The sequence below is a fragment of the Brachyhypopomus gauderio genome, unplaced genomic scaffold (genome assembly GCF_052324685.1).
Source record: "Brachyhypopomus gauderio isolate BG-103 unplaced genomic scaffold, BGAUD_0.2 sc96, whole genome shotgun sequence".
NCBI lineage: Eukaryota > Metazoa > Chordata > Actinopteri > Gymnotiformes > Hypopomidae > Brachyhypopomus > Brachyhypopomus gauderio.
Genome location: NW_027506917.1, coordinates 624,546 through 645,883, shown reverse-complemented (window position 1 = coordinate 645,883; position 21,338 = coordinate 624,546). Strand labels below are relative to the sequence as shown.

General features: G+C 44.6%; 2 protein-coding genes across 5 annotated transcripts; one reads left to right on the top strand and one right to left on the bottom strand.

The window, feature by feature from the left end:
* Positions 1-128: 128 nt before the first annotated feature.
* On the bottom strand, positions 129-7,250 carry hhatla (hedgehog acyltransferase like, a). 3 transcript variants are annotated; one of them, XM_076992716.1, is made up of 13 exons: positions 7,077-7,250; positions 5,108-5,222; positions 4,368-4,435; positions 3,830-3,943; positions 3,646-3,666; positions 3,032-3,226; positions 2,655-2,864; positions 2,310-2,481; positions 2,063-2,207; positions 1,941-1,976; positions 1,488-1,689; positions 803-944; positions 129-581 (listed from the first exon to the last, which is right to left on the bottom strand). In XM_076992716.1, the coding sequence occupies exons 2-13, from the start codon at positions 5,211-5,213 to the stop codon at positions 448-450; spliced, it is 1,545 nt and encodes a 514-aa protein (XP_076848831.1). In that variant the 5' UTR covers positions 5,214-5,222; positions 7,077-7,250; the 3' UTR covers positions 129-447. The 3 variants fall into 3 exon arrangements, with proteins under 3 accessions (XP_076848831.1, XP_076848830.1, XP_076848833.1); XM_076992715.1 differs by having other exon boundaries at positions 5,108-5,246; positions 7,077-7,249; XM_076992718.1 differs by lacking the exon at positions 3,646-3,666 and having other exon boundaries at positions 5,108-5,246; positions 7,077-7,247.
* A 701-nt stretch (positions 7,251-7,951) lies between these two features.
* ctdsplb (CTD (carboxy-terminal domain, RNA polymerase II, polypeptide A) small phosphatase-like b) lies at positions 7,952-21,286 on the top strand. Of its 2 annotated transcripts, XM_076992719.1 has the most exons (8): positions 7,952-8,749; positions 13,962-14,131; positions 14,599-14,631; positions 15,619-15,720; positions 16,627-16,683; positions 17,259-17,351; positions 18,612-18,797; positions 18,900-21,286. In XM_076992719.1, exons 1-8 carry the CDS (start codon positions 8,674-8,676, stop codon positions 19,023-19,025), a joined length of 843 nt encoding a protein of 280 aa, XP_076848834.1. In that variant the 5' UTR covers positions 7,952-8,673; the 3' UTR covers positions 19,026-21,286. The 2 variants fall into 2 exon arrangements, with proteins under 2 accessions (XP_076848834.1, XP_076848835.1); XM_076992720.1 differs by lacking the exon at positions 14,599-14,631 and having other exon boundaries at positions 7,955-8,749.
* Positions 21,287-21,338: the final 52 nt, after the last annotated feature.

The window sequence follows — 21,338 nt, the reverse complement described above, 5'->3', positions numbered from 1 at the left end:
GTCTCATGTTTATTGTATCATGTGAAAATAACACGGAAAATAATGTTCGTTTCCCATGAAGGATTATCCCATGATTACATGTCAAATCATATCTGACCACAGTGACAACAGACACAAACCCATAAAAGCTCTTTTTTTGTTGTTTTTAATTGTTCAATATATTATATCTTCATAAAATGTTTGGCAAGGCTATCCTTCACATTTTTATATTAGTTTTAAATAAAATGAATGACAGAGAAATTATGTTGTTGCTTTGAGTGTGTGAGAGAGTCTTTGGTAAAGGACAGTTGGCATTTACATAGCAAGTACACTTGAGGCCTATTCACAGTTAAAAAAAACCGTCCTGCTGCTTAAGAACCAGACTTGTGCTGAGCAGTGACCATGACGACGGGGGCCCGCTTGGGTTTGGTGTTAGCTCCAAGTTAGCAATCCATTGACTTCTCCCCTCTAATCCGTTTTGGGTTTGCCTGGCGCTGCTGGTTCTGGCTCCTCCAACAGGGCCAGTTTCCGCTCCCTCTCCTTAATCAGCTGGATGCCACAGTAAGTCACTAAGAGCACCAAGATGGTGGACACAGGGAATCCTGGGAGGAGAGACGTGTGTTATAGGAGAGGACCGCCAGGCCTAGAATAGCTTAATGACGCCTGTACATTATTGTAACTTAAGCAACATATGTCATAGATGACTTTATAAAGTATCATGATGTATAAATGATCAAGCACGCCAGTCTCTAGTGCTCTGTTAGTGCTTATGATTCATGATGCCTTGGTAAATTTCTCTGTCATTGTGTTAGACGTCATTTACCCTTGATGAGCAATCTTTTGGCCACCAGCTTGGCGAAGTCCAGACTGTTGAGTGAGAGGACGTTGTAAAGGATGATTTGCCAGAAGTTAACTGCGTTGAACAGTCCCCTGATTCGCCGTGACATTGCCTCCGACATCAGGCCCTTTAATAAAACACACATGGAAAAGTGATAGTGCTGTTTGCTCTTACTAACTTTTACCAACATACTGCATTCTGACTAGTTCAAATTGACTGATGTGGTTTTTGGATGTAGGACCTCTGTGTCTCAAAGGCAGTGTGATGTGACATCACCGCTCGGTTCAGCAAAGGTACACTGTTCACCACACTGTTCATCACACTGTTCACCACACTGTTCATCACACTGTTCACCACACTGTTCACCACACTGTTCATCACACTGTTCACCACACTGTTCATCACACTGTTCACCACACTGTTCACCACACTGTTCATCACACTGTTCATCACACTGTTCACCACACTATTCATCACACTGTTCACCACACCATTCACCCCACTGTTCACCCCACTGATCACCACACTGTTCACCACACTGTTCAACACACTGTTTATCACACTGTTCAACACATTGTTTATCATACTGTTCATCACACTGTTCATTACACCGAATTAACTGGCATTTGATGGACAGGCATTACTGTTAAGGATGTCCCTGGAATCTTACTTCAATGGTAGACAGGGGCGGTAGAGAGAAGAGCTTAGCCACCCACAGCTCAAAGTTCAGGCCAAAGCAGTTGAAAAAAGACCAGATGTACACCAGCTCACAGGGTCCAAGCCAGAGAGTCGTAATGGAAAAGGTGCAGATAGTGGCGACCAGCTCCTTGAAGATCCCATCATGATTGCCTCCAATGTAGTCATAGACATACCTCAAAAGTAAACCACAGATGAGCCAATGTATATAGCTGGTGATATCTGAGACATGATCATGTTCAGCAGTAGAATGCTGGTCCAGACGATTCCTGGTGTTTCCTAAAGAACTAGACCAGAGCACCTGCAGTATTACCTAACTGTAAATATGCCAGTATGTGTGATTCCAAAGACCTGAATGGGAAAATGTCAAAATATACCATTCTGTGTGTTTATATCCTATAAAAATAACTGAGTTAGTTTGACTCACTTGCACAGCCAGTCATTGATTCCTCTGTCAAAGTGCCTGGAAAATGAAGAATCAGTGAATGAAACATAATGGCACTTGTGGTTTTAGGTCATCACACGTGTCAGTGAAACGTGAACACTTACGTTTCGGCGAAGACATACAGCATGGTGATACATTTAGGGGGCTGTGGAGGGTCCAGGTGATCCAGCAGAGACACCGTGTTAATAACACCAAACATCACGGCCGCTTTCACCCAATCATAGACCAGATTGAAGTAGGCCAAACCAGCTGGAACACAAGAGCAGTGCCTTTAAGAGCCCGGCCAGGAGACACCTTAATGTGCAGCTGATCAAATATATTAATGTCTTATTAAATGAAGAAGGGCCAGACCCAAAGACCAGTCAGACAGATCTTTCACCAGCTTCATGTCATTGGGGATGGTCAAAATGTAGAGGTAATGGAAGAGAACGTCCACAACTAAGATGGCTCCAAGGTGCACCAAAGCATGGATGAAGATGTTCCACATCTCTCTGTCTTTACGAGTCAAGTCGGGGTTGTTGGCCTGCAAGCACACCATTCGTTGTGCAACACATTAACATGCTGATGATGGAACCACGATTTTTCAGACACAGATTGACTATCAGTCTGCCAGTGCCAGTCAGTTTGGCATCGACGGCGGCGACTACGTTTATCGTAAAATGTTCCTAAAAGCAGCGAGAGCTTCAAGGGACTCGCCTGCACGTGGAATCGATCAAAAGTCATGATGGGTCCGAAGAAGAAGAAGGGGAGGTAGAAGTTGTACTTGATCAGATCCATGAAGGTGTAGTGGCCATCTTTCTTCTCACAGTTCTCCAGGGCAAAACTCATGCAACGCATGATGGAGAAGCCACAGCCCCCGTAAAACAGGATGTCCTGGAGCTGGAACGTGCCGGTGACGAAGCCAGCCTACGACACGACGAACGAAGAACCCAAACTTTTACCTCGGAGGCATCTAAACTATTAAAGCAGCTTGTGCTAAAGTTGCCAAACCATAACTCCACAAGTAATTATGTATGTATATTCATCTAATTTTGCGAGCTGAAAGTGAGTCGGTCACCAGAGTGATCACCAACCTGCCAGGATACGAAGGGGTCCATCTTGAAGGTGGCCAGGCTGGTGAGTCCGGCCAGGAAGCAGAGCCACTTCCTCTTAATGAGGGCCACACTGTAGAGGACGACGCAGTGGGACAGGATGAGGGAGACGTACGTCCAGCCCATGATGATGAGAACAGTCATGCATCCATACAGCATGTAGATCAGTGACCTGTGCTATGGTGCATTATGGGAGAGGGTACAACATTACATCATCAACATTTCAACCAGTCACTGTTGATTACACTTATTTGACAAATCCATCATATATATATGCAACAGGTTTCATATGAAGTAAATTTTTAGGAAGGTTTATTTTTTTTAAGTGGTAGCAGTGGGAGTATTGATTGATGTTTAATTAATATCTGTAGTAATGCTTGTATTACTTCTGGCTGGAAGAAATTTCTAATTATCATTCTTAACCAATTAATACACAATATTATTATTACAGTATATTTACAATGTATTACATGGTATTATTACAGCTTGAATATACAAATATATTAAAATAATAATTTTGTTATTCATATTTTAACAAACATGCTAATGCAAAATGATGCGCAAAGTGCTTTCAAAAGTTTCAAAATCGTGGTTACCTTATGGCCATCTATACCAGCCTTCGCCAGATGCAGAAGAAACAAAATGAGACTCGTCTGATATTCATGCCATTGGGGTTAAGACCTACGTTGTGCTTTAATCACAGCCCACCATTTTAGTAAACAAATGTCCATGCACAAAACGAATGCTGTTGGGAAGGTTTTGGGAACCAGACATACTCACCTTGGGTGAAATCATGGAGCAGATTTTGGCAAAGATCACATGACCAGAGAGCGCGAACAGGATGTGGTTGCGAAAAGTAGTGAACCACATTGCCCACTCGAAGTCAGCCACATCCTAGTGAGAGAACAATAGTGAGCACTAGTGAGCAATAATCACTCTACCATCATCACCAGAAAAAACAATTTGTCACCTACAAGCTCGCAGCGAACTAATGCAGCGTGTTTGAGAAAGTCAACTCATACAGAAAGCCAAGATATAGACAGGGCCGGAGTGGGACACTTTTTCAGCCCGGGAGTTTCATGCCCAAATCCGGCCAAAAATTATTTTTCCCTCCCAATCGGCCCAAACTAGAGATTGACATGAGCCGGCCCATCGGGAATCCTCCCGAATCTCCCGATTAGCCACTCCGGCTCTGGATATAGATGATATGCCACTAATGCGGTTTAATGAGCTCCTGATGTGGGTAACGTGTCTGTATAAAGGCTGAGCTCTTTCAGTGATGACGTGTGCGAATCCAGACTGTTTTTTGTCTGTTTACCATCTTTCTGCCGAAATAGTGCCACCCAGTCTTCACACTCCCCTTAAAGGTCTTCCTGTGCACATTCTCTGAAAGAAAAAAAAAACAGAAACACTGCAGCAAACATTCTCGTGCAACCCCATAAACACCTACATTCGTGTTGCGTTTGGACTGTATACGGCCAACTGAATTATTTGTATGAAATCTTTGACTTATAGACAGATATGCAAACTGGCATTTAAGATAAATACCAGTACACTAAGGTACTTACAATGGATATGTTTTGGTTGCATCACTGGTAAAATTAAGTCCAGCAGATTGCAAAATAACCGACCAGGAAATGCAATGAATTAGACCCTGCAATAACCCTGGTCTATTTAACATGTGATCTGGTCACTCAGAAAATGAATAATTAGAGATTACATAATAGGTGTTGCAGTGTAGTGGTGGAACATAGAAGCCGTTTAGTGCTTGTTCGTCTCTTTCATCTTTCCAGATAGATCACACCAAACACCTCTTTTTAATTTAGGATGAATGTTATTCACAGTAGCTGTAAAACTCATTAAGAGGAAACTAGCTCAATGAGCTCCACTGGGACTGAAGTAACTGGGTCTTTTCCTGTAGGGATTATTTAAGTCCAACTTCAAGTTAATCCTGTCTCCCCAAGATCCTAATTCCTCACGCTCTTCAAATAAGGTGATGACAAATAGGTATGAATTAGCAATGTTTTTGCCCCACTTCAGAACCATGGCAGAATTTACCACTCGAAGCCTCCATGATCCAGCTAGCGGCCCACAGAAGAGCCAGGGCGAGGACGCTGGTGTAGAGATAGATCTCCATCTTAGGAAGGGCTGTCTTGATCCCCATGGTTAAAATCTAGCACCAATCACAAAGCAGTACCTTAGATATAGGAGAAGAGTGGTGATAAATAAACAAGCAAACAGACAAACAAAAATATATGTAGACAGGCTACATTAATGTATTTAATTTTAGCTAGGTCTGTTATCTCTTATTTAAATACTGAATACCGAGTATTTGAATGGCTAATCTGCTAAGTGTGTACGTTTCCAAAGGTCTGAAGGAGCTTGTGTGTGTTTGTGTGCGTGCATGTGTGTGTGTGTGTGTTTCTGTGTGACACAAGCTGTGTGCATTATGGAAGACATGTGTGATAGGAGGTGTGTGTGATCCTTTTACTGTTATCTGTATCAATAGCATTTAGGCAGCAAAATCAATGAGTCGGTCACTAATTACTATTTAGACCAATCAGAGTGCACTAGGGAAACCAGTGACTTTCTGACCTATTACTGTCAGTAAAGACATTATCCATCTGTCACAACAGACTCCCAATATGTGTTTGCTATTTCTCAAACACAGTTAGCCTCTGGGTATAGTCCAATATCATGAATAGGTCCACAGTTTTATGTCTCAGTTTTAATGTAAGAGGTAACACATTATGCCTTGTTAGCATTTAACATGACAACCCGTTGACTCGTGTGCATATAGTTGTCACGTCCGTTTTGGTCTGTTTTCTGGCTGTTGGACACACCCCTCAGCAGTTTTTCTGTAGGCATTATCACGAGAGGGAGATGTGTAACCATACACCACATCTCTGATGGGTCTCATAGCCAGTTGCCACAGTCATAGTCAGTGGCAATACAGCTATTTATTTACAATTAATGCTTTTTTATTATGAGTGATGAAAGCATTAATAAATTAAATGTATTGTACAGATCAACTCTCAGTGGAAAAGAAAAGGCATCATTTTTTTACAGCATTCAAACAGATTACATCATTCTGGAATAAAGCAACCTGGAAACATTTTTATTCACACAACAAATTTGTGCAGGCCTAGCTCACATGTTTGTTTTAGGATTTTACCAACCTGAGAAAATCTGTGTGGCTACTATATCATTATTCAACTAGGAATCAACAGAAGCATATTCTAAGCACATTTGTTTATGTGAGTCTACCGTCACTGCGCATGCATGGAAACAAACACTAGATTTTGATCGGTAGTCCCGATTTAAGAGCAAATGGATCTGCTCTCTTTGCATTCTTTTATGGGACCGTAGAGCTATTTTAAATGCACTGGCCTCGTGCCATGCTTTTCAATGCAAATAACTGCTTTACATAAAAAACGCAGGTGTTGCCCTTAAAAACATGAACAACTCTGCTGCTTCAAGACAACAGCCTGAACACTTAAAGACGTACAAGGCTCAGCAAAACCGCACTGTTCCACTAGAAATGCGATCATTACGCCTTATAAACCACCAGCAGGGAGCTCTAGAGTTTGTGACTTAAATGGGAGCGCCCTGGTTCACAGCTCCTCAGAAACAGCACCGTCAGCTGCTCCGTAAAACCTCTTCCTATTTTAGCCCGAGCAGTTGCTCGTCGCTACAGTGCAGGACATTTGTGCTGTGTTGAAGCCTCGAACAAATCATTAATGATAATCCCTTAGAAGGTCCGCACTGCACAACTCAACCGAAGTAGCTGAACTGGACGGGTGAGGGGGAGGTAACGAGGTAACGAGGGGGTAAGGGGGGGTCGAAACCTAATGTTTAAAACGTTTACATTTTTACTGAAAGCAATTTTTAAAATCTTGCTGTATGCTGGTATGTTGTATGCTGGGACGATAAAATCTCTAAACAACCTATAAGGAATGCTTAAAAATACTACATTGTACGATTCACAAAACTCAAGCAAATTAAGGTGCGTTTTGCAAATACTAACCTTCGGTCCGCTTTCCAGTCAGTAATTTGGAGACTTGATCCCCCCCACAAAAAGAAAAAAAGAAAAGAGAAGGTGAATGTGTGTTTGTCTTAACTCATCCGTCCTGATTTTACAGTAGCGATGTGCAGTCGGTGAAAGACAGTAGTGGCGGTTGTGGATGTTGTGAACTCGGCGGCGGGAGGGTGTGCAGAGTATATTTAGATCATCTCCAGTCCGGCACTGCAGTGGGGGGGGGGGGCACCAGTCAGAAAGACACGCACTAAAGTCTGTTCTCTCTCCACAACTTAATAAAAGCGTGTAAATGGACAGATGAGTGCATATTTATTTACTTTCACATGTGTATGCGTGTATTTGAGTTAGAGCCAGCAATAAAACAGTAATGAACTCCAAAGCATTGGAAAGTGTGTATGACAGTAGTATCAAAAAGCAATAAAACATCTTAGAAAACTTTCTAAATATATTTGAATTTGGTTGGCATTTTGTGTGTCATATAAGTATATGTATGCAATATATAATTATGAACAGGTATGTGAGCCCAGGGAAAACAGTGTGTTTTATTTTATGATGCAGGTGCATACGCTCAAGCGACTCAAGTGAGTAATGGTGCGATGACATTATTGGACACTAGAGGGAGACATACTACATCTCAATATTGAAACGAACAGGATTAAAAAACAAGAAAGCAATTTGAGAATTTTAAAAGCGATTTATATGTAGTTTCTTCATCAATGCATATGCCTTATTCTTGTTTTTTAATTTTTAATTATTAGGTAATTCAACCAGGCTTAACAGTTAACTTGGAAGAGTCATAAAAGTCCTTGAATTCGAAGAGTGCGAGGATCGCCATGCTTTTATTTTTAATGTGAGGGGAGGGGGGCGTGAGGAACTACCTCCTCCTCCTGGTCTCAGGAGGAACCGAGGAACTACCTCCTCTAGTAGCCTCAGGTCTACCGTGAATTTCAAACACTCGCCGCCACCATATTGGAAAAAGAATAACGTTCCTGCAAACAGGCACTGGAGCGGGGCTTTGACCACCATCTAACCGGATAGCAGTTTCCCCTGCGTCTGGACCAGGCGTTTACGCGACGATTTTTGAGGTCGTTTTCCTCCCCCCCGTTCATGTTTGTTATTGGATTCATGGTTAAATAGCTAGTTAACGTTAGCTAGCTAACCTAGCTGGTCTGTTCTAGGCAGTAGAAATCCCCAACTAGTTAGCTGGCTAGCTAGCAATACTTTAATAGCGCGTTTAACGCGTCCGGAGTTTTATCTTCTTATCGTTTGTGGCCGGGCGACGTTTTAAATATATCAAATGAATGTCTGCGAAGTCCCGCTCGGTGTTCAAAATATCAGAAGGCTTAAGAGATAGCGAGCGTCGGCGCTCCCCGTTCGCTGAAGCGGACTTCAAAACAAATCGGTCCCCTAGCTGGTTGGATTTTATCGAGAGACTCGGTTAGCCACTAGCGAGCCGGGCTAGCGGTCTCCTCGGGTTCTGCTTCGTTAGCCGTGAACGGGACACTTAACTAGTCTATACTTGAGGTAAATATTTTTTTTTGCTAGCTAGCTCACTGCTGGAGAGAAGGAATAACATCTTGTTTCCATGGACAACACGTCCATAATAACGCAAGTTACAAATCCAAAGGAGGAGGAGATACTATCGTCAAATCCCGAGAAAGGTGAGTGTGTTTCGGTTGACTTGAATGGCCGTTATCGCCGCGGTCGCGCTTCTCCTCACAGGGGCCGTTAGGGGCCGCGTCACCTGGCGGGCTCGTCGCGTGCACTACATTCGATTCGAACGTATTAGCTAGGCTAACGTATTAGCTAGGCTAACGTATTAGCTGGGCTAACGTATTAGCTGGGCTAACGTATTAGCTAGGCTAACGTATTAGCTGGGCTAACGTATTAGCTAGGCTAACGTATTAGCTGGGCTAACGTATTAGCTGGGCTAACGTATTAGCTAGGCTAACGTATTAGCTAGGCTAACGTATTAGCTGGGCTAACGTATTAGCTGGGCTAACGTATTAGCTGGGCTAACGTATTAGCTGGGCTAACGTATTAGCTGGGCTAACGTATTAGCTAACCTAGTTCATTAGTTAAGTTCCAGCTTGATGGCGATAGCTAAAGTCTGGTAAATGATGTTGGGTTATCAGTGGCAAAACAAATATAATTAAAGGAAATGTAGTTCTTGTTTGTAAATGTAATTGCAAATAGGAATGTTAAAGTGGATTTAGGCTTAAGGTCCAGGTACAGAAGCTAGCCAGTTAGCTAACCAATGTATTTCCTCCGCTCTACTTTATAAACGCACAGCATTTTTATATACATTATATGTGTCTTGGTATTAGTGTTGCGCCATAATGGTCGAGTACACTATTAGATGTTTTCTAGGTAAATGGAGGGAGCTGTGACAGGCCGTGTCATCATATCTGCTCAATTTTGAGGTTTCCAGGTGAATTTATTGAATAAAAATAGCTTTGTTTTTTATTTACCCGAGCTTCTGAGAACTATATTAATAAAACAATGTAATTTAACTTGTTTGTGATACTGGACCCGAATTATGCAAAACATTGTCAGTTTTTAAAAAACGTTTATTTATTTGGTTAAATTGTCCCCGCTCAGATTGTCCTCGTTGAAGGACTCTTTCCCCGTGTTGACCTTTGACCTCTGCATGTCAAGAGGAGATTCTCTGCAGCAGATGTTTTCTCATTTAGGCAAATAATAAACTAGACTCAGAAATGTGGCCCTGCATTCTGACATGGGTTTGTCTCATGTGTATAAGATTCATGAAAACTGCATCTTAAAGCAAGCAGTTTGTATAGATAACTGTTTTTTTTTCCCTTGTAGAGAAATGAAATTGGATATGTTAGACATGCATTGGCTGTACAGTAGCTGAACATGGTCATAAGTGTAAAAGCTTTTTTGACTAGAGGAGTTGAGGGGGTGTTGAGTGTAGCGAGGGAACGCTGGTGGAGGGAGGGTGGGAGAGGGAGGAGGACTGTTTGAGACAGCTGCATCCTTCACACAGCTTCTGATCTATCGCTGGATATCTGCTCTCGTATCATTATATATCCCATAATGTGCAAAAGTGGTACCAAGGAAATCGGAGCGCTTCTGTCTTGGCAGACTATTGTTGGTCACTGAAGAGTGATGTTCCTGAGGCCTTTTATAGGCAAAAATCATATCAAAGGTTTTGAACCCTTTAATAATTTTCTATACTTCTGCATAAATATGACCTCAAAGCATCATCAGATTTTCTCAAACCCTAAAAGCAGGTGGACCCAATTAAACAAATGAGACGAAGGTATTACACTTACTTGGTTATTTATTTATTAATGAAATTGATCCAATATTATGTATCTTTGGGTAGCAGAAGAATACGAACCTTTGTTTTCAGTATTTGATGTGACTTGGAGTTAGTGGGTGTACTTCAGAATTGATCTCGAGCCACCTTTGCCCAGATGCAGTAACACAGGCCCCAGCCATTATGCTACCATGACCACAAACATGTTTCTTTCTCTAAACATAATGGTTCTCATTTAAACCAAAACAAATCTAATTTGGTCTCATCCATCCACAAGACGTTTTTCCAGTAGCCTTCTGGTTAGTCCATACGATCTTTAGTAACCTGCAGGTAGCCAGGATTGTTATTTTGGAGAGCAGTGGCATTCTCCTGGCGTGCACACAGTTTCAGTGTTTTCCTGATGGTCCTATACTCATGAACAATAACATTAGCCAATGTGAGAGACACCCTAGGTTGCTTAGACGTTTTCCTGTGTTCTTTTGTGACCCTGTGGACTATTACACGTCTTGTTATTGGAGTGAATTATTTTTTGATTGAGTTTTGCCCGTTTGTACCCAGTCTGTCTATGGATTGTTAGAATCTTTAGAGAAGGTTTCGTAATCTTTTTTCCGGTCCGATGAGCTTCAACAACTCTTCATCCGAGGTCCTCATGAATCTCTTTTGCTTTTGCCGTGACACACTTCCTTGAATGTGGCATGCAGATCAAACTTTGATAGATCCCTGTTCTTTAAATAAAACTGTGAACTTACAACTGATCGTCATCCGACCGAAAACATCTTGCTCTAATGTCACCTTCAAAATAACCGATAAGTAACTGAAAGCAACAGTTCACATATTTTTTGCCTCACATACAAATTACATAATGAATATTTAGATTATATTCATGCAATAATAGAGAAACATTGAATGTAAAACAACTTCAAGCACCACTGTATTCTGTGGGTTTTGCGTGAATGAGAATGCATTACAAGAGAGAATGCAGAAGTGTGTGTTAGTGTGTAGGTATGTGCACAAGCATGTTTTTGAGACCGTGTCTCTGTATGTGCAAGACATATTGTGAGTGATTGTGTGTGTGAGTGGGAATGTTTGAATAAGCAAACCTATTAAAGGGACATATGAATATCGTGTATGTAGTTATATGGATTAAAATAAGCGTTGATATAAAGATTATGTAATTTTTGTTTTTGCTTGAAGGAATCGTTTTCCAACCAGTTACATATATTACTCAGAAGGCTGTTCAGACAAAGCTTTACATAGCATTCTAGATTTGTTTACGTAAAGTCTGTAATTTACAGTTCAACACATTACAGATTCTGTTTTCTACCTGTCCAGGTAGAGCATTTGTAATTCAGCTTCATGCCCTACACATGTAATCATCTCCACGATGGAGAAGCATTTCCCTTGTTAACTCATGTTTTATCACATTTCATTTTGGTAACCCCCTCCCAGCAGACAGGACAGTACAGTGGCTGGTGGCGTTCTGGGGTTTCATGGAGTGGATCAGAACGCCACAGAAAGGCAAACACGGGCAAGATTCTGCTACAGGGGGCAGTTCTTACTTGGGCAACTAATACACGCTGAAATCATTGCTAAGATAATATTTTTATTATTGGTCTACATAGTTCACATTTTGATTTGAAATAGTGTGTGGGTAGGGGTGCGATTTTTAACTTTTTTTTGTGTGTACATTTACACAGACAGAAAAACATCTGGATTCAGGGCTTACCACAGATGTTAGAAGAAAAATCCAGACTGTTTGTTTTGATTGTGTGCTAGGCCTAGCATTAGAGACGTGGGAGAGATTTTACTCCCAAAATATAATATTTTGGTCTGAGGAACTCCGTAAGCACTTCGGCACTAACCAAAGGGGCGGGTGGGGAATGGCGCTTCCCCATTGGCTGTGTGGTGCACCTGGCCCTTCCTTGTTTTGTGCTGGCCCCTCCCCTCTGCTATCCCCCCCCCCCCCCCCAAACTCTTGCACGCTCTCCTCTTCCTGGCGTTGCCACAGGAGTTGTCACTCGAGCTCCAGAAAGAAACTTAATATCTGTGTGCCCTTAAAACGGAGCTGGAGACGCCAGTCTGTGCACGGTGAGCCAAAACAGGACTGGGTGGAGTCAGGAAGTGAGAGGGTCTTGTTTCTTTTTAACCCCCCCCCCCCCCCCCCCCCCCCTCCAGTCTTTATTTTTAAAGGACATTCTCGTGCCGGTGACCTCAGTGTTGTTGTTTAGGGCGCGTTGGCAAGGCAGATGGTTGTTATTGCTGGGGGCGAGAGGCGTGAATGACTTTGACGGGTTCTTGCTGTACGACAGTATGGACGTGTTCTTAGCCAGTGCAGCTCGTGTTGTTGACATTCATCAAAAAAAAGAGAAACGTGCACTTATGTTGGAAATGATCGATTGAAAAGTGCAGTGGTTCGTTCTAAAAGGCAGGTCAGGGCTTCTGACCTCCAGTGACCTCCTAGCATAATCATTTTTAATAGCTATTATGAAGGTGCTTTTATTTGCCTTTACATAACATTATAATAACTATATTATATATTAGTTTCCTATAGAGCCATTTGCCTATGTGTGTAAAATGCCGATGATATTTAAGGCTGTAGTTCCATTGCTACACATTGAATTTTGGAAATGCCTGCCAGTGTAGTTAAAACCGTCAGTGGCCCTTTGATGGTTCGAGAGAGGCCTGCAATACTTCTACCAGCATTGTTTACATTTGTGTGATCATGGATTGCTCTGATTTGCCCTGGCAGCCACAGAAGGCTAATCTGGAACCTCTGATTGGACAGGACGCCCTCAGCAAACACCTGTGATTCGTAAGGTGGTTTGCATATTGCGGTGTTATTATTGCCAGCATTGAAATAACAATTAACAAAAATGATACTCGGATATCCAAAGGCAGCTTGTTCAGTGCGTGCACCACGTGCATTGAAGGTGACTTAATTGATGAGATAAACTTATTATTATTCGTGTTTTTATTAAGTTACATTATACCTGCATATAAGGGGGCTGTTGTCATTGGCCATCAGGTATAACACAGGCATCAAACCATTTGCATAACAGGAAGTACAGACTTGGTGTATGAGCAAGTTAATTACATAAGGAATGTTCCAACAGCTCCTTAGTTTCAGCAGTAGAAATCACGGGTCACTCTCCTGGACCTGGTGCTGGTCGTTTTGGTTTCGTATACGAGAGTTGGCAATGTGCTTCTGTTCTTGGGTCTGTCCAGTGTTTTCATATCTTAATATGATGATGTTAGACAGCTGATGTGTCATTGATTCTGATTTATGCAAAACGTCTCCGTATCCAACACAATTCTTCACTGCTTCGGATGATTAAATATTTCTACTGTATCTAGACTTGCCTTCATAAAACTCCTTAAATGTTTTTCTTGATATAAAAGAATACATTTTCTCTTGTATAAAATTTTTAATAGGTTAGGATGGACATGTAGCTAGTCACATATAGCCAAGCCTGCCCGCTTCACCCTCAGTGCTCTCGCCCGGATTCTTGGAAAGTGCTAATCGCTCTCCGCGTTGTCCTGATGTGTCCTGGTGTGTCCTGATGTGTCCTTTACCTTCTGTCTCTGCTCAGTCTCGCTGTCGAGCAGCAGTTTGAGGAAGAAGAGTCGTCGAAGTCTCTTCAGTTCCTTCTTCTGCTGCCTGCAGAGCTATGAAACCGAGTCTCCACCACCCCCCACCACCACCAACAACAACACTGGCCCCCTGCCTCCTCCCGTCGAGGAGAACGGAGCTCCTCCCAAGGTGAGAGTCCCCAACGCTGCCCTTCACGGTCCAGCCAAAACATCCAGGATTGGGACGTACGTGGATGTAGGCTGAGGTTATATGACTGCAAACGACTTTATCTAATTGGCATAGCTTCTTTCGTTCAGTCATAATCACCATTACACTCTTAAAGCGCACCGTAGTGCTCGAGAAATTCAACATAGACCTTTAATCCAGGTCGATGTCACCTGGAGGGTTGCCTCACTCTCCAGATCACACGGCTCATCTTGCGTTTGGTCTGTTCGTAGGTACAGAGTCGTCCGGTTTCCCCACTTTTAGTCACTTCAACCCGGTCACTGTCTCTCTGGGCCTTGTCTCATGCGGGTCGCGCCTTATCACCCATTCCTGTGTTGTGTGTGTGTGTGTGTGTGTGTGTGTGTGTGTGTGTGTGTGTGTGTGTGTGTGTGTGTGTCTGTCATCATCCGTCCCGGTGTGTCGTGGCCCAGTCCGAGCAGGCTGAAGTCACCCCCATCCCTGCTGTACGTACCTCCTCCTTCTGTCCCTCCTGGTTGGGGTCGTGCATGGGGGTTGGGAGTGCGCTCTGCATCTGAGCTCTGAGCTGGCTCTAACGCTAACACCCCCCCACGCCAGCCTCTCCCCGGGGGCATCGCCTGGACCGCGCGTGTGACTGAAATGTTCCTCGAGCAGCTTTGCAGGCCAAGGCTTCCTGAGACGCAGCCGTGTTCTCACCCTGCGCTCTCGGCTCCTGGAGGCTCGCTCCGTGAGCAGCGGGACACGAGACATCAGTGCATGTACTTGTTAACACGGTGGAGTGGAGCCAGATTAGATTAGATTAGATTTAGCTGTGCAGATTATGTCTTTATGATGTCTTAACTCAGTGCCTGGTCTTGCAGTCAGGACTCTTAGAACCATAGGACTAAACAATCACTTATTTCATTTCTTAATATGCTGTTGTGTGCATGGGACATTTCGGCTCTTCGTGGGACGTTTGTCTAGGTTATATGAACATTAACCAGTTGATTCCAGGTGTCTGTCCAACCTGAAGCTCAGCATGTGTTGTTTTGTCACCTGCCGTCATGCAACACCACAGGACAGATGCATCAATTTCACCTTTCTCACTCACGCTAACTATAAAAGACACAAATCGCAGGTTTAGGTTGGCACAACAAATTTAGCATCGTTCCTCAACATCGCTGCTCCTGCTTATACTGGTGGAACATGGGCATCGTTCATACACACTGAAATGTGTGTGTGTGTGTGTGAGAGATGAAGACAGCTAGTTCTTCCTCAAAGCACAATCCTTCCCCGCTTCTGTTTTTGAGGAAATCTGTAGGGTGGAGCAGGAACATTGCTGCATGGTTGCATTCCACTTCATATTTTAACGCCCACCGCCCGCCCGAAGCCACTGCCGCTCGCCGCGTGTAGTACGTCAGCCGCCCTCCCCGTCCCTCGAAGCCCCCCGCACCTTCCCACCACACTCATCCTCGCTCTCTTCTGCCCCTCAGCCCCCAGAGAAGTACCTCCTCCCCGACGTGAACATCAACGACTACGGCAAGAAGTGCGTGGTCATAGACCTGGATGAGACGCTCGTACACAGCTCCTTCAAGGTAGGCTGTTCAACAGCCGGGCTTGCAGCCCCTCCCTGCAATGCCCCGCCCTGCCCCCAGGGGGTCCCTGTGCTATTAGCCCAACCACTGTGTAAACTCGGCGTGTCAAGTCATACACGTTCTACCAGAGCCCGACCGCGAGGGCTGCCAAATCTCGCAGTGCGTTCGTGCTGCTCACAGTGATCACCCAACGGCCTCCCGGTCCGATCTCAGCACGTAGGCGCCCCGAGGTGTCGGAGAGAGAATGCCAGGATCTTAGCCTGAGCTGGGGTGAGTTTCCCGAAACGTTCGTAGCGCTAAGTACTTCGTAACCTCGTATGAAACGTATGAGGTTAAGAAGTACTTAGCGCTAAGAACGTTTCGGGAAACTCACCCCTGTTCAGATTAAATCCATATGGGCTTTGCTGTAATCCTCCTCAGTATTCTGCATAATCCATTTTTAGAGCTGAAAAAGGATCAGGGGGGAGACATAAATAAACGTATGTAAGAGGAAAACCAGCCGCCATCATATGAAGGGAGATTCCCAGCCAGATAATTATAGCTATGGATCAATACTAAACAGTAGTCACACTGACGAGGGACTCGTCTATGCCACTCGTCTATGCCACAGTCGCTCTATTTATTTGCACTATATCACTCAAAGTTTATGAAAATGTTAGATTACTGTAAAATTATGTTCGGAAAATCCGTTGGGTTGCTGTTTGCTCTTCAAGGACACAGATGCCACCTGCTGTTCAGTGCGATTATTACCGTTGTAATGTTCAAACAAGCGTACAGTACGTGTTTGTGCCTCGTAATAAAGTTTAACTGGTAAATATATTTTTAGAAGGGTTTAAGTCATGGTGCTATAATTTCAAGAATTGTCTTTTTTTTTTTTAATACAACTTGTTGTTTTTCTCCTCGTAGCCCATTAGCAACGCTGATTTCATCGTCCCGGTGGAGATCGACGGCACGGTCCATCAGGTACAGTCACACTCGCAACCACGCGGCCACGGAGCCGGACCCAGCAACACTAGCACGACGCCCTGACATCCCTCCAGTAGTGAAGATATCACGCAGGTCATAAGACCTTCCAGTCCACCACATTAGCTGTACTGGTGTCGGTGTGTATCTGGGTGAACATGCAGCATTTGCGACGGTAAAGATGGCTGCTACCTTGTTCAAGTAATCCAGGATAGGCTGTGTGTGTTCTGGTAGGCCTATTCACGATTACTTGCACTGGGTGGCTGCCGTGTGTCTCCGCTGACAGGCTCTCTTCTGTATAGAGGGCTCAGTTGTGTATTTGCTTAGTTAACTACATAATCCACGCGTGCGTTCATTCATACAGCGCGTAGTTTGAAATCTAAAATGTGTTCAACTGTTTTTGTTGTCTTCAAATGTGTGTTCTTCGCTGTTTCCATGGTAAGTTACGTATTAAAGCTAGTTTCCGAATAGAATAGAAATTGTAATGCGTGTTGCTGTTGAGGGAGTGTGTTGAACGGTGTTGATGTTTCTCCGTTAAGAGGATGCGCGAGTTAACCCGTCGGCCCGTGTTCCAGGTGTACGTTCTGAAGAGGCCACACGTGGACGAGTTCCTCCAGAAGATGGGCGAGATGTTCGAGTGCGTGCTCTTCACAGCCAGCCTAGCCAAGGTGTGGCCGTCTACTCCGCACCACACCCAACAGCACCACGTTAAAGCTACTGGGCTTAACAGCTGATGGGGTCCGGTCCAAAACTCGGCACTACACGCATCTGAATGTGAATGTTGTCTGCATACAGCTCCTTGGTTTTTTGTTTTTTTTTTTTTTTAAGTCCCAACCTGTGCCGTTGCGTTCATACACAAACGACACGGTTTTCATGGCTAGAGGCGTCTTTGAGTGTCTCAAAGGGCTGGTGCTGTCCCCCACGCCCTCTTATTACTATCTCACAAAGACCTTTGGTAAAAACTAGCGCCCTTTTTATGATTAAATTTACCCCCCCCCCCCCCCCCCCCCCTTTTTTTTTTTTACTTAAATCCCACCTGTAACTGAAGCGTCTGAGTCTCTTTCCACGGCGTGGCGGCGCTTGTTGACTGTGATGCTCTATGGAAGCATGCTTTACAGCTTGTGAACGGGGCGTGAACTCCTGCTCTCCTCCTAATATCTGACCCCCCCCCCCCCCCCCCCCCCCCTTTCTGTCTCTGTGTGGCCAGCATATGTTTTAGCTGCTAATGCATGGGTAAGTGTCCACAACTGCCACCACGACTCCATGCACCAGTAGCGTTAGCCCGCTGAGCGTCCTCCCGGACGATGCCGGCTTCACTTGCTTTGTTTTGTTGTTGTTGTTTATAAGCTTGCATTATGTTTACTTGGGACGCTTTGCCAGCTACCGTGAAGTTTCCTTTGTTGCCGTGACGTCTCAGACGCTGCTTTACGTCGTCCTGTGGTTAGTTGTACGTGCTGCAGTAGTCGAGTCGATGCTGTCGTAGATTAGCGTGCGTGTCGTAGCCGCCCTCGTCTTTTGGATGCCCTAGTCTGCCTGTTAGGCTGAGGCCATAAATGGCTTATTGCTTGTTAGCTAGGCTCTTTAAATCTGAAGTGTTTTGTGACTGTATTGATACTGTGAGCGCGCAGGTAAGTCCAGTGAGGTTTAACACACCAGTTTAGTGACGGATGCATGTTCCCATCATCTATTCGAAATCGCTTATTTCTAGACACTTTTTTTCCAGACTGTGAATTTTTCCTTTTATCTTTTTTTCCCTCTTAGTCGTCTACCTACGTATTCATTTACCTCCAGGTTTAGTTCTCTCAGTTCACCCATGTTCTTGTCTGTGAACAGAAACGGGCACAGTGTAACAGCAGTCCGGAGGTACACACTGTCCTCAGCTTTGACTGTGAAGTTGAACTTTAACCTCCCCACCCTCTCTGCCGCAGTACGCCGACCCCGTGGCTGACCTGCTGGACCAGTGGGGCGTGTTCCGGGCACGTCTGTTCCGAGAGTCCTGCGTCTTCCACAGGGGGAACTACGTGAAAGACCTCAGCCGGCTCGGCAGGGAGCTGCACAACGTCATCATCGTGGACAACTCTCCCGCTTCCTACATCTTCCACCCGGAGAACGCCGTGAGTTTCAGCCCACACACTGCAGCTTTCGTCTGGAACGAACCGTTTGCTTATTTGAAATTGACGTAGATTAACCTACGGTTCTTTAATTGACTCGCACAGGTCCCGGTGCAGTCGTGGTTTGATGACATGGCGGACACTGAGCTGATGGACCTGCTCCCGTTCTTTGAAGGACTGAGCAAAGAGGAGGACGTTTACGGAGTCCTGCAGAACTTCAGAGGCAGGTAGCCAGCTGAGCTGCCTCGCCTCAGGGGGGCGCTCCGGAGTAGAGCCTGACGGAGGGCAACGGGAGGGGGCGGGACGATGTTACCTCCATCCCTGTCCTACTCCACCCCCCTCCACCCTGAGGCATCACCCTCCGGCACCTCACCACTCACTACCAGGTTCAGAGCCACGTCTGCCGTGCCCACCAGGGGGACCCGAACAGTGTGATGAAATTCCACTACACACAGACCGTTACTGCTCAAGAGACTCACGTCTTGCTCTCCTGTCAAGTGCTTAACAATAAACCAAAAACACAACTCCTTTTTTTAAATGCGAAAAAAAACAAGCGCATATCTTTGGGTTGTTGCTATGCAGGCAGGCCCTGTGGCCTGTAGACGTTAAAAGGACTGGGTTGTTTTTTTTTTTCGTCGCCCAACCAAGTGCCTTTTTTGAATGTCGTTTTTATGGGAAAAATACATTTTGTATATGGCATATTTCCAGAGAATTTTTTTTTCCAGAATTCTACTCTAAACGGAGGTAGGGGAGAAGATTTTTTGTAAAGGCACTGAGGCCAGATGGGGCTTTTGTTTTTATCTGTCGAGGGTAAATGTTTCTGTCTGTTTTCTTTTGCTTGTGCTATCAGTCAGACGTGGTTTTATCGTTGTTTCTTTGGACACAAATGTTTGTCTTGGGAAAACAAAGGAATGCGTTTGCACTCATTTTATTAAAACCTACGTGGAGGCTTCTTTGGTTTGATGCTGGGCGGGATGGTGGGGACGGTTATCCCGTGCCAAAAGACGGTGTTTCACGCCCACTTCACATCATCACCTGCTGTATCTTTCCAGCAGTGCATGGTTCCATTTAACCGCGTTAACCGACTTTTTACGCAGTGGTAAAATTGGTTACTTGGTTGATTTGGTTCATTTTTACGATGGTGAAGAACATGTCAGAAATTGTTTGGCCGTCTCTGCTTTCATCCGGAGACGATGGTAAATTTGTTACGATGAGTTGAATTTGAATCTACAGACTGCGGTTTAGAGGCGTGTGGATCAGTCTGTGTGTGGCCATGATGCGTGGACACCTTGCAGATCAGCCCTTTTAACCATAATGAAAGGTGGAGTGTTGTTATAGGTGCACCTCTCCTCTCTCAGGATGCATCACTGCAAATGTATCGATTGGTTTTTCTTTTAGCGATTTGTTTGTTTGGCGTTGTAACTTTCACGAAGAGCGTGGTTTGGTAGAGCTGTCCGTGCCTGGCTCGCTTGAATTGTGCCGTCAGGATTTTGAGCCGCGCCCAGTCTCCAGAACCTCGCAGAATCCAGGGTCGTCACCAGAGGGGTTCGGTTTTGCGTCTCCGTGGCGTAAAGTCGGGGGGGGGTTATATCGTAGGCAGGCGCACGGAGACAACCGACCTTTTGGGGATGTACCACACACCTCCGCTGGACCGGGCCCTTGGGTTCGGACCCCGTCGTCTGAAGGGAGAGGGAGCTCGACTGGAGGGGCTCGGTCTGCGCAGGGGCGGCGGCCAGCATGCAATAACCTCCCCACAAGCCCCAGCGCTCGCCACGCCACGGCCCGTCCGCGTTTAGTACATATGCAGGCGATTCGGACGCCCCTCTCCCGTGATTTTGTCCCCGTTCGCTCTACCTCTCCCCCTCCTTCTTCTCTGCACCCAAGGCAAGAGAGCATTTTATCGTTTTCATTATGGTATTCTGTCAGTATTTGGTTTGTAATGTTAAGCGACTATATTATCCTGCTGCTGTTTCTCCCTGGTTTGGCCCTGCTCAGCTTCTTGTGTGGTTTCTGGTTTCAGACCTCGTCCTTTTTAGATATTCATGGTCGTCATGTAGAATTTGAGAACCTACAGGAATGTAGATACATCTTGTTTTATTGGATCCTTCCACCGATTTCTCACCTGTATCGTTCACCTTTTCCTTTCAGGAGCTTTTCGGAAACGAAGCACTTGGTGTTGGTCATGTTCTCTTTCTGTTCTTCCAGCAAGTTTTCCAGTAAAACTTCCACTTCTGACCACTTGCAAAACTGCATTTATAATTGTGAAGCATTACGTCCACATGGGGTCTTGGGTTTTTGACCTCCGTCTCTTCCTGTATTGTAAGACCAGTAATCAACAGTGCTCACTGCAGCTTGAAACCAGTCACAAGGGGCCGCGCTGTGGCATGTTTGCAGTATGTTTCAACCTGAAATGATTCATGGTTTGTTGCAAATTTCCTTCCAGACTATGATGTTATATTAAAGCACCTTTTTAAAAAAAACAGATGCCTTTTGCTTTTGATTCAGCATTTATATTTAAAATGTAATTAATGCCATGTAGTATAA

Coding starts and splice junctions, on each gene's coding strand:
- ctdsplb (XM_076992719.1), top strand. CDS start 8,674: ATGGACAACACGTCCATAATAACGCAAGTTACAAATCCAAAGGAGGAG. Junction 14,632..15,618: donor AAGTCACCCCCATCCCTGCT/GTACGTACCTCC, acceptor TCTGCCCCTCAG/CCCCCAGAGAAGTACCTCCT. Junction 17,352..18,611: donor TCACAGCCAGCCTAGCCAAG/GTGTGGCCGTCT, acceptor TCTCTGCCGCAG/TACGCCGACCCCGTGGCTGA.
- hhatla (XM_076992716.1), bottom strand. CDS start 5,213: ATGGGGATCAAGACAGCCCTTCCTAAGATGGAGATCTATCTCTACACC. Junction 3,667..3,829: donor GCTCCATGATTTCACCCAAG/GTGAGTATGTCT, acceptor CATCTGGCGAAG/GCTGGTATAGATGGCCATAA. Junction 1,977..2,062: donor CTGTATGTCTTCGCCGAAAC/GTAAGTGTTCAC, acceptor TTCATTTTCCAG/GCACTTTGACAGAGGAATCA.